Here is a 12302-nt window from a genome sequence, read left to right as displayed (position 1 = left end):
GACTCTGGTAGTTTTCCCTCTGGACTCTGGTAGTTTTCTCTGAGGACTCTGGTAGTTTTCCCTCTGGACTCTGGTAGTTTTCTCTGAGGACTCTGGTAGTTTTCTCTGAGGACTCTGGTAGTTTTCTCTGTGGACTGGTAGTTTTCTCTGAGGACTCTGGTAGTTTTCCCTCTGGACTCTGGTAGTTTTCCCTGTGGACTGGTAGTTTTCTCTGAGGACTCTGGTAGTTTTCCCTGTGGATTCTGGTAGTTTTCCCTGTGGACTGGTAGTTTTCTCTGAGGACTCTGGTAGTTTTCTCTGAGGACTCTGGTAGTTTTCCCTGTGGATTCTGGTAGTTTTCCCTGAGGACTGGTAGTTTTCTCTGAGGACTCTGGTAGTTTTCCCTGTGGATTCTGGTAGTTTTCCCTGTGGACTGGTAGTTTTCTCTGAGGACTCTGGTAGTTTTCTCTGAGGACTCTGGTAGTTTTCCCTGTGGATTCTGGTAGTTTTCCCTGAGGACTGGTAGTTTCCTCTGACGGGCTCTCACCTTGTGTCTGATTGGTTGCAGTCAGGATTATCAGTAAGGATGCTTTCCTCGGCCACGGAGCTCCTGGACCTCCCTCTAAAGAAGGTAACCAGGTCTGAGGGTCTGTGTTTGCTGTCTGGTGGTAGATGGTGGTTTTAGGACCTGGACTCCGATCAGGCGGTTTTGGTCCCGGCCGGACCTCGGCGCGGTGGGCGGGTCCGTCTGTGACCGGCAGACTGATGACGCCGCACCATTGGTCGGTTGAGTTTTGGAGCTTCTTTCTTGACCGTTGAGCTCCAGAAGGAGAGTCCAGAGTCCAGTTTAGTGTTTGACCAGGACGCCGGAGCGCCACAGATCCAACATGGCCGCTCGCTCCTCAGTACAGAGGAAAATACAGACCGAGCGGCGTCCCCAGGTACGGCGAGCGGAAGGTGCCAAACATCCTCAGTTTTCAACATCCGCTAAAAAGGAGGCTTTTCATGGCACCGTTAAAACAGCTCCATGTGCACACAGAGCAGCTGGCTCGGAACATTTCAGGGTTCTCGTGGCGTTTAAACCGGCGTCTAACCATCAGAGCGCCGTCCGGACTTCACGCAGCACTGTTTCTACCACACAGCAGGAAAAGTGATGACTTTTGGCGCTTCCTGCTTGCCGTACCCAAGAGGTGTGATGACATCACTTTTGGCTCATGTGGCATCAATCAGGTCCTCAGGAGCACGGTGACAGTAAACGGTCCATCCACCCAGAGGGTGGTGGTGACAGCGGTGGTGGTGGAGGAAGTCCCTTTTTAGATAATATCTGATGGTTGGTATCGATCCGTTTAAAAAGAGTAGATGTGCTTCATTACTGTCGTCACCGTGTCTTTAAACCTGCTCTCTATTTGGTCCAGTAGATCACCTGATCACAGTAGGTCCACTAAAAGAGCTTGTTTGATCCACTGACAGGCTCAGAGTGTTATTCTAAGTGTGTGACAGCATCATGGAAAGGATCCCTACAGAGAGAGACCTGGAAGATCCTTTTGGTTTAACCACAAACAGCACACACACCAGACTACATTCACTAAAACAGGGATTTTAGAGCTGCTGCCTCCATCAGTCAGTGTGTGTGTGTTACTGTGTGTTACTGTGTGTTACTGTGTGTTATTGTGTGTTATTGTGTGTTACACACATTGTGTTGGATCCAAAATAACCCGTTGAAAGATCAAAGTCACTCAACAACTAAAGTCAAACTAAACAATCGAGGCAGTGGTAGTCCAGCAGCTCCTGTGTTCTGTGAGGTAAAATGACTGGTTTTGTGAATGGAGTCTGGTGTCTTTGTGTATCTCTTTAAGATCCTTTCCATAATGCTGTCAGACACTTTGACACCAAACCAAAAATCAGAGCCCAGGTTTAAAGAGTTGCCCTCTGAAGTGAAGTTAAAGGCAGAGCTACAGCTCCTAAATGTTTCCTGACTGTGACTTCTGCTCGTGTTTGTTCCAGAAAACAACGCCTACAGCTTTGGACGCACCACGATAGCCAACCTGAAGTCTGGGTGAGTCCGTAAGCCCCGAACACAGAATGAATAAGTGTCAGTGCTCTTCAGGACGTTAGTGGAGGTCAGGGTTACCAGCTGACCCATTTCCTTTTATTCACCGTCAAATCCAACCTCTGTTTGGACATCACACTGCCATTTGTTGCTTAGAAAATAACGATAAAGATGTGGTTAAAGTTTGGCAACAAACAGCAGCCGTCTGTGTTCAAAGGGTCAAATCTGTTGATGTGGTTTGGTGTGAGGACACGAAGATCACCAGCTTCCTGCCAGACGGGCTCCAGGTTTTCAGATGACGTTTCTCTAAAACAGGTTTGACTTTTCTTCCAGGACGAATCTGCTGTGGCTGCACACGTCGTTTGCCTTCATGTATCTGCTGCTGACCGTCTACAGCATGAGGAGACACACGTCCAAGATGCACTACAAGGAGGACGACCTGGTAGGAAGCCTCGCCGTTACCGCTTCCTCTGGTAGTTTCACAATAAAGGCAGGAAGTGTATCTCTAGCCTTCTGCGTTGAACGGACAGTGTGGAAAAGAGACTGTGGTCTAACGGGCCGCTGCAGGTTTAACGGCCCGGTCTGAGAACAGCCGCGGCTATTTTGTGGTTGACACGAGCAAATAAAGGCTGAACGCAGAGCGACGGTGGATAAATATAACAGTGAACATCTAATACATTCAGCCTGTTGCCTCACACTGACAGCTGGGTTATGTTTAGGACCAGAACTGTGTGGTCAGGTTTAAGCTGCGTCCACACGTTTCTAAAAACACACGTTCTGCCTCCGTTTTCCAAAATGAAATCCCATCAACAGTGTTGTAGAAAGCAGAGAACATAATAAAAGACAAGTCACCCTGGTGTCCATCGACCTGTCGCCCTCCGGCCGGCGACATATATGTATATATATATATATATGTATATGTGTATGTATATGTGTATGTGTATGTATATACATGTGTGTGTATACATACATGTATATACATACATATACACACACACACACACATATATATGGTGTGTATCTATAGCTGCAGATATATAGATATACGTGTGTGTGTGGGGGGGGGGGGTATGCTTAGCTGTTCTATGGTCGTGGGAAATAAAAGCCCAGTTAGTAAAGATTAGTAGATTAAAGCCTCAGCTGATAACGAGTCAGAAACATGTTGTGAAGCTACGTCTGAAATGTGAATAACTCTTCCTCTTCCATCAGATAATCTGGAGACATGAAGTTAAAAATCACTTTCACTGACGTTCCTCTTGTGTTTGCAGGTGAAACGCACTTTATTCATTAACGGCATCTCCAAATACGCTGAGGAGAGTCAGATCAAACAGCACTTTGAGTAAGTTAACGCTCAGCTTCCTCCTGTCTGTCTGTCTGTCTGTCTGTCTGTGTGTTCTCTGGGATCTGACGTGGTTCTTGCGGTTCCTCAGGCAGGCCTATGAGAACTGCACGGTTCTGGAGGCTCGGATCTGCTACAACGTGGCCAAACTGATGTCTCTGAACGCCGAGAGGTGAGAGCCCGGGCCCAATTTGATGCTAAACAGAGGGTGTGATGTCATGACTGACAGCTAAGCTTGGCCTGCTGTTGGGTTGGGCAGGTATACGGGCGGGAACTCAATCAGACATTTATATAACAGTGTCATCTGCATATAATGAAACAGTCAGAGGAAATGAAGCAGAAGCAGTGTCACACCTTTCGTTACCCAGATTGTACGAGATCAGATCTGACACCTCGTCTCTGATGTGATGGATCACGTCTAGACTCCATAACGGTGCACGTTAACGCACTTCTTGATCCAGCTGATCAAACCGTTTGTTTTTGTGTTTGTTTGTCAGGAAGAAGACGGAGCGCAGTAAGAAGTTCTTCACTGACCTGATGGCCAAGGAACACGTTCCCACCATGATCAACCCCAAACCCTGCGGACACCTCTGCTGCTGCGCCATCACCGGCTGCGAGGAGGTGACGCTAATGCTAATGCTAATGCTAATGTCTGTTGACATTTGAAAACACTCAAAGTAGCTTCTCACAGTCTGAAGCCTGCAGACACACTGTATACGTCATATGATTGAAGTACTCTGCTCTGATTGTTATTTTCTCACGGTGTTGTTGTCCACGATGTCTGGTCTGATCTGGTGTGTTGGGTCAGCGTCAGGGCGTGTGTTGTTAGCGTGTTAGCGTGTTAGCATGTTAGCGGTGCTTCAGCAGCCTACGCTTGTCCTGCAGGAGGAGGCTGTGAGCTACTACACCAAGAGGGAGGCCAAGCTGAAGGAGGAGTACAGGAAGGAGAAGGAGAAGGTCCACACCAAACCGCTCGGCATGGCCTTCGTCACCTTCCAGAACGAGGCCATGACTGCCATGTGAGCCACTGCATGACCCGCCCCCTCCGTACATGACCCCGCCCCCTTTGTGTATGACCCCCCCCCATCCCCTCTGTAGATAACTTAGTTTTTATTGTAGTTTGTTCGTTTTTGTCTTGTTTTAGTTTGTGGCCAATATTTCAAAATCAGTTTTTGCTGAATAAATTTACACTGCTCTGACTCCCCCCCCCCTGCTCTCTGATCCCGCCCCCTCCGCAGTATTTTGAAGGATTTTAACGCCTGTCAGGTTCAGGGTTGTCGGTGCCGTCAGGAGCCACGATCCTCTCAGTTCAGCGAAGTTCTTCATGTTCACAACTGGAGTGTTTCATACGCGCCCGACCCGCAGAACGTCCGCTGGTAAGCCCCACCCGCCCGAACCCCTCCCAAAGAACAAACACACCCGTCACCCTCAGCTGATGTGTCCTGGTTTCTTCCTGCAGGGAGCACCTGTCGCTGGGCGGGATCTCCTGGTGGATCCGCTGCTTCATCATCAACTGCATCCTCTTCCTCCTGCTCTTCTTCCTCACCACGCCCGCCATTATCATCTCCACAATGGACAAGTTCAACGTCACCAAACCTGTCGAGTATCTCAACGTAAGAAACCACAGCCAGCCGAGCGGGTCTTCATCGGGTCTTCATCAAGCCGAGTATGACAGGAAATGATTCTTCTTCTCTGACTCTGTTTGTGCAGAATCCCATCGTCACCCAGTTCTTCCCCACACTGCTGCTGTGGGCCTTCTCCGCTCTGCTGCCCACCATCGTCTACTACTCCGCCTTCTTTGAGGCTCACTGGACCAGGTAGGACCACAGTGTCAGTATCTATAGTTTGACCCTGATCTGACCCTGATCCGACCCTGATTCAGCCCTGATCCGATCCTGATCTGACCCTGATCTGGCTCTGACCTGGCCCTGATCCGGCCCTGATCCGGCCCTGATCCGGCCCTGATCCGACCCTGATCCGACCCTGATCTGACCCTGATCTGGCTCTGACCTGGCCCTGATCTGGCCCTGATCTGGCCCTGATCCGGCTCTGACCTGGCCCTGATCTGACCCTGACCTGGCCCTGATCCAGCTCTGATCTGGTCCTGATCTGACCCTGATCTCTGTGTGTCTGCAGGTCTGGAGAAAACAGGACGACGATGCATAAGTGTTACACCTTCCTGATCTTCATGGTGCTGCTGCTGCCGTCTCTGGGACTCAGCAGGTAAGAACACCTGTTGGCTGTTTTTCTTTGTGTGACCTTTGACCTCTGCCGTCCTCACTGAAACCACGTCTCTGTTTTCCAGTCTGGATGTTTTCTTCCGTTGGCTCTTTGACAAGAAGTTCCTGGCTGATGCCAAAGTCAGATTTGAGTAAGTATTTTCATTTGTGGATAATGAGGTCATTTAAAATGTAAAAATCCAAATTAATCTCTAAAGAAAATCTAAAGTAAGGAAAGTTCACCACAGTATCAATAAAGTTTGATCGATCAGTCAGGAGGACGAGCTTCCTCTCTAACGGTGGTGCCGCGTCCCTCAGGTGTGTCTTCCTGCCGGATAACGGAGCGTTCTTCGTCAACTACGTCATTGCCTCTGCGTTCATCGGGAACGCCATGGACCTGCTGAGGATCCCCGGTCTGCTCATGTACATGATCCGGCTGTGCCTGGCTCGCTCCGCCGCCGACCGCCGCAACGTGAAGAGGGTGAGGACGGACTCTGACCGGGATCGGTCTGTAATAATCTGACAAAATAACTGAAGACAAAGTCCAGTATTGTCTCCATGTGGACTATTGTTCCGTTGTGTCCATGTGAGTCTGCTGCCGTTGTCTGGTCTCCGGGGTGTGATGACCCGGGCGGCCTCGGGGGGGCGCCGCTGTGTCTGCGTCCTGTTTGACGAGAGTCTTTGTGTCCTCAGCATCAAGCCTACGAGTTCCAGTTCGGGGCGGCGTACGCCTGGATGATGAACGTGTTCACCGTGGTGATGGCCTACAGCATCACCTGCCCCATCATCGTCCCCTTCGGTCAGTCAATCAATCAATCAATCAATCAATCAATCAGTCAGTCAGTCAATCGACCAGTCAGTCAACTAATCATTATTTATATCGTACTGCTACTACTGCAGTATCTATAGCACATCAGTAGTACTTCAGCACTAATACTTCAGTACTAGTCCCTGGTCCAGGTGTCAGTCAGTCCTGCCGTCCCAGACCAGGTCTCTGAGGTGCTCCTGACCCGCTCACCTGTCCCCCTGCAGGTCTGATGTACATGCTGCTGAAGCACCTGGTGGACAGGTACAACATGTACTACGCCTACCTGCCCTCCAAACTGGACAAGAAGATCCACTCTGGAGCCGTCACCCAGGTGGTGGCCGCGCCCATCCTCTGCCTCTTCTGGCTGCTCTTCTTCTCCACCGTACGCACAGGTGAGGCCCGCCCCCTGCCGGACCGACCGATAAAGCACCACCTCGACCCGACGGGGACCACTGACCGGTCACGGGTCCGCGGTCAGTTAGTTCAGGTGGAAGCATCATCAGATGACTGTCTGGTTTCTGTGGGAATTAACGGGAATAAAATCATGTTTGTCAGTTTAAAAGATCGTTGTGGAGTCAGTAAAGGCTTCCCTCCAACATGACGCCCTCCTCCTCTTAGACCTCCTCCATGTCACACTCTGCTTTTCATGTGCGTTTTCCCCAAAAAATTCCCCTAAATCTACAAAATTCCCAACATTACCTTCCTGTGGAATATTTCTGAGAATATACCAGAAATGTCCAAACTTGTTGCACCATTGTTAAGACAGATTCAATCAATCTCTGGTCATTGTCGACAGCTAAAGAGGTCCAAACGTCATCTTCTCCTAAACCCTTTGGGTGTAAGCGGTGTCACCTGCCGGGAGTAAACAGCCGGAAAGTGTCCGTCTGGCTTCTCCCACCAGCAAACAGAAGAAACATCGTTACTGGTCACAGCAAAGACAGAATGTGCTGCTGAGCCGGTCAGAGCCGCCGTTTTTGGATGCTAACTGATGCTAAGTGCTAATGTGCTGTCAGGTTTCGAGACGCCAACGTCCATGTTCACCCTGGTGGTGCTGATCGTCACCATCGTGGTCTGCCTGTCCCACGTCTGCTTCGGACACTTCAAGTACCTCAGCGCCCACAACTACAAGGTGAAGCACAGCCGTCATCTTACACGTCACAAACAAACGTGTTGCTGTTTGGCAAACTGTCTCACTCTGTGTCTCCGTCCCAGATCGACACCAAGGAGACCGACGTGGACGCGGTCGAGAACGGACGACCAGCTCGTCCCTCGTCCTCCCCCAACACCAAATCTCAGGTGAGTTTATCCAGCGAGCTGAGTCTGGTTCTTAAGTTGTTATGTAAACTTTGAACAGCCTGAACTAAGTCCACCTAAAGTCCACCTAACAGTCTTCACTGAGCTATGGTGAACTTGCTCGCTACGGTTAACCAGGGTGCCCACAGGTCCTGGCAGGGAAGCTCAGGGAATTTAATAAATTATGAATTTGTGCTTATTTAAAGATGTGTTTGTTTACCAAACCGATCTTTGTGGTCAGGGTGTTTCCTGTTTCACACACGCTCTGATTGGTTGTGGTTACATGGCGCCCGTTTGTCCTCCTCAGCGCTCGGTTCAGTTTGTCTTTTGCTGAGCGACAGATTGACACAGAAAATCCCTTCGCCCAGAGGTGACGTCTTTAGTTTGTCCTAGACGGGACGCCGTTGGTCTCGAGTCGTCTACGTCATCATAGAAGTCAACAAAACAATAACGGACATTTGATGCCAGTGTGTGTTTTTGCTTCTAAATCATGTCGAGTAGCTTTTGAAGATAATTGTGAATGAATCTGTACGCGGCCCGCGCCGACGACCGCGCCAACGAGCGCCGAGCAGCGTAGCTTCCACACGTAGTGTGAACACTGCGTCAGTCGTGCTTTGCCCCCCAGTTAACCTGTTTCCTGTGGTTTGTTGTTGTCCAGCAGCAGCAGCAGCAGCAGCAGCAGCCGCCGCCGCAGCAGCAGCAGATGTACATCGCCCAGGTGCTCCAGGACCCGAACTCCGATGAGCCGGGCGGCGGCAGCGGTGAGGAGGACCGGGGGTCGTCCCAGGACGAGGAGATGCTGAACGGAGGGAACAGCATCAACGAGGCGGATTTTCAGTCGGGGGAGGACAGTCTGATCGCCAACGAGGTCCACCAGTAGCTGGGGGCGGAGCTGGGGGAGGGGGCGGGGCTAGTAGAGAGTCCACGCCCACACACAACAGTTACAAAATGAAGCTGACTGGAAAACCAACGCACACACACACTGACTGACACGGTTAGCTCCACCCCCTCCCAGCTCGAAGACTTGACCCTGACCTTTGACGGCGGCGCCGAGTCGCCAACATCCAGTCCTGCACGTCTGTGGAGCCTCGATGGACATCAGACTGCCTCCACAGGAAGTCACTGTACATAACCACAAAGCCAAAAGTTTTTGTTTTTCTCTGGGTGGGGGCTGGGGTTTAAAATTTTGTGCCTGGGCTGGATTTCATTTGTTCGCGCTCGTGTCTTGACTCCTGATCCCACCGCGGGTCGCCGGGACTCGACCCATCGAGGGGTCGGAGCGGACGCCTCCAGACAAACGGCCGCCGACGCCACCGTCCTCCGATACCGGAGTGCTAAATAACTCGCCAACCGCCAGCTCTCGTAGTGGTAGAAGCCTCGCTTACGCAGACGCATCGCAGACTCCCTTCCCTGTTCGGCGTTTCCTCTTTCTGTTCGTGGATCTTGGACTTAACCGGTTTCTTCAACACATCACCTGACCTGCCAAGATTTCTCTGCATGTCGTTTAAAGTGCTGTCTGGATTAACGACGTTGACGTCTTTGGATGGACGACCGTCCATCGTGGGACTGTAGTGGCTGGTGACCTTGCCAGATTTCCCACCCCGATCTCAGCAGCACATCCTCCCACCTGCGGGGGGAGTTTTCGGCTACACCTGCCGCTCCTCGCCCGGCGAGCCGCCGGATTCAACACGAGACTGCTTTCCTCTCTGGTTCTGATTTCACCTGAACTACCTTAAATCATGAATACCTGACAAAGGGAACGGGGATGTTTGTGTCCGTGTAGGTTTAGCAATCAAAACTCTTTTCATTGATGGGAGAACTTTGTGAAGACGCTCCGACGCTCCAGCAGCAGCCGAGGAGGTGGAGCTCAGGTAGACGCAGAAGAGCAGCGCTTTTCGTCTGGATGGTCTACCCTCAACGCCTGAAGCTTTCAGGACTCTCAAGGGAAAAATGTTTTCTGTTTGTGTGTGTTATGAAGTGTGTGTGTGTGTGTGTGTGTGGTCAGTAGCTTATTGTGCACCTACCTGCATCATGTAGGGTTCATCACCATCACCAGGTAACCAAAAACACCACACCTTCTCCTCAGACTGGCCGCCCGTCCGCCGTAGAGTCACTTTAACGAAGCGTTCAAGTTCAGATAGAATAGGAATCATGTTTGACTCTCACGTCGTCTAAAAACAGCCGGACCACCATGTGACCTTATTCCACAAAAGATCTGCCCAGTCGTCAACGGCGACAGACGAATAAAGTTCATGAAGTTTGACAGACGTGATGTTTGTCAGGTTAGAAGATGATTCAGTGAAGCATCACACTGTTTTAACGCACGCTGACGTCTGCATGATTGGCGCCTTTCATATCCGCTGACCGCTCACTAAGCCCCGCCCCCCTTAGTTACTGTTGCTAAGGCAGTTATTAACACATTAGCACACAAGCGATCGAGAGCCCAGTCGAGATTAGAAAGTTGAACTTGGCGTAAAATGATTTTATCCTGCCGGGCGTCGGCTTCACACCGGGACGATCCGATGGGCTCCGATCTGCCCCCCAGTGGACGAACGTGATAATCCTGAGCACACACGCACATGCGGCTAAAACGAGTACGATGGAGGGGAAAGGAGGCTGCCGCCGCCCACCGTTGTCTGTTGTCGTGGCAACAGGACAACGGCCGGGCCGGAGCTGCAGCAGAATCAGCAGGAAACCACGCGAACGTGACGGCAACGACTCGGTGACAGGAAGGTCTCCGGTGGTGTTTCCCTGAACCAATGTTTACATCCGTTTTTGTTGCTCAACTTGTTTTTCGTCATGTTCTGCTGTGTGTGTGTGTGTCTGTCTGTCTGTCTGTCTGTCTGTCTGTCTGTCTGTCTGTCTGTGTGGACACAGAGCTGGACTATGAAAGCTGTCGCCACCAGGACGTCGGTTTGTGTCGGTGGCGACACGCCGGAGAACCTGCAGCGTTTGTGTCCAGATGACTTTGTTTTCTGATGTAGTTTCCTCTTCACCTCCAGGGGGCGCCTGCTGCTGTCAGGCGCTCCGGCCGTGATTGTATGAACACGAAGCTGAAGGACGGCTCACGGGATCTGGATCTGGATCTGGATCTGGATCTGGATCTGGATCTGGATCTGAGACCGGAGGTTCGGCTCAGCAGCTCTCAACCCAAATCTGGAAAAAACCCGTGAGGTTTTTTTTTATGTCTGTGACATCAGAAAACCACGACGGCGTATTCAGGCCGGTTTCGATGGACAGAATAATAATAATGACATTTATTATTTAATTTATGGGAAACAAACGCAAATATTCTCTGAAGTTAGAAAGTTATGAGAAAAAAATATGTTTTGTGAGTGAACCACATGACGTGTGTGTGTGTGTGTGAGTGTGTGTGTGTGTGTGTGTGTGTGTGAGTGTGTGTGCGCGTGTGTGCGTGCAAGCGTGTGAGTGTGTTTACAGACTTGGTTACGTTTCAGTTTTCAGTGTCTGGTTTTCTCTAGGTTTTGGTCAAAATCATGTAAATATAAGTCAGAGGTACGTTAAACACTAAAATATTCCCAGCATGCACTGGGTGTAAACGGCCACATTGGCCCTAATACGCCGTCACAGAATAAAAAATGATGATTCAGTTTAGTTTGAACTCCTGTTGCTCTAAATTAACAACATGATCATCATGACATCTGATGGATTCATCCTGATCGATAGAGCGAAAACAGTCTGAGGGACGAGGACGCTTCTTTACAGACTGATACCGACCAATCAGAGGACGCTTCTTTACAGACTGATACCGACCAATCAGAGGACGCTTCTTTATACAGACTGATACCGACCAATCAGAGGACACTTCTTTATAGACTGATACCGACCAATCAGAGGACGCTTCTTTATACAGACTGATACCGACCAATCAGAGGACGCTTCTTTATAGACTGATACCGACCAATCAGAGGACGCTTCTTTATAGACTGATACCGACCAATCAGAGGACGCTTCTTTACAGACTGATACCGACCAATCAGAGGACGCTTCTTTACAGACTGATACCGACCAATCAGAGGACGCTTCTTTATACAGACTGATACCGACCAATCAGAGGACGCTTCTTTATAGACTGATACCGACCAATCAGAGGACGCTTCTTTACAGACTGATACCGACCAATCAGAGGACGCTTCTTTATAGACTGATACCGACCAATCAGAGGACGCTTCTTTATAGACTGATACCGACCAATCAGAGGACGCTTCTTTATAGACTGATACCGACCAATCAGAGGACGCTTCTTTATAGACTGATACCGACCAATCAGAGGACGCTTCTTTATAGACTGATACCGACCAATCAGAGGACGCTTCTTTATACAGACTGATACCGACCAATCAGAGGACGCTTCTTTACGCAGACTGATACCGACCAATCAGAGGACGCTTCTTTACGCAGACTGATACCGACCAATCAGAGGACGCTTCTTTACAGACTGATACCGACCAATCAGAGGACGCTTCTTTATAGACTGATACCGACCAATCAGAGGACGCTTCTTTATACAGACTGATACCGACCAATCAGAGGACGCTTCTTTACAGACTGATACCGACCAATCAGAGGACGCTTCTTTATACAGACTGATAC

General features: G+C 50.1%; 1 protein-coding gene across 3 annotated transcripts in view; it reads left to right on the top strand.

Moving 5' to 3' along the window:
- LOC139198812 (CSC1-like protein 2) overlaps nt 1-11809 on the top strand; it is a 28715-nt gene extending 16906 nt beyond the window's left edge. Inside the window, exons 8-25 of one of the 3 annotated variants that reach the window (XR_011584107.1) lie at nt 1984-2035; nt 2363-2471; nt 3298-3368; nt 3460-3540; nt 3866-3989; nt 4254-4387; nt 4607-4744; nt 4828-4981; nt 5079-5185; nt 5505-5591; nt 5674-5739; nt 5906-6068; nt 6281-6386; nt 6620-6787; nt 7409-7524; nt 7608-7691; nt 8347-11097; nt 11130-11809. Coding sequence is in view for 2 of the 3 variants with exons in the window: in XM_070827768.1 (XP_070683869.1) it covers nt 1984-2035; nt 2363-2471; nt 3298-3368; nt 3460-3540; nt 3866-3989; nt 4254-4387; nt 4607-4744; nt 4828-4981; nt 5079-5185; nt 5505-5591; nt 5674-5739; nt 5906-6068; nt 6281-6386; nt 6620-6787; nt 7409-7524; nt 7608-7691; nt 8347-8568 (1982 nt within the window). In the remaining variant the exon portion in view is untranslated. Of the gene's footprint in view, nt 1-1983; nt 2036-2362; nt 2472-3297; nt 3369-3459; nt 3541-3865; nt 3990-4253; nt 4388-4606; nt 4745-4827; nt 4982-5078; nt 5186-5504; nt 5592-5673; nt 5740-5905; nt 6069-6280; nt 6387-6619; nt 6788-7408; nt 7525-7607; nt 7692-8346 lie in introns of all 3 variants that reach the window. The other 2 variants (XM_070827770.1, XM_070827768.1) reach the window with 2 other exon arrangements.
- The last annotated feature ends 493 nt before the right edge of the window (nt 11810-12302 follow it).

This window comes from Pempheris klunzingeri, chromosome 3 (assembly GCF_042242105.1).
Source record: "Pempheris klunzingeri isolate RE-2024b chromosome 3, fPemKlu1.hap1, whole genome shotgun sequence".
In the NCBI taxonomy this organism is placed as follows: domain Eukaryota; kingdom Metazoa; phylum Chordata; class Actinopteri; order Acropomatiformes; family Pempheridae; genus Pempheris; species Pempheris klunzingeri.
Note: the sequence above shows the minus strand (reverse complement) of the source record. Positions and strands in the feature narration are given on the sequence as shown.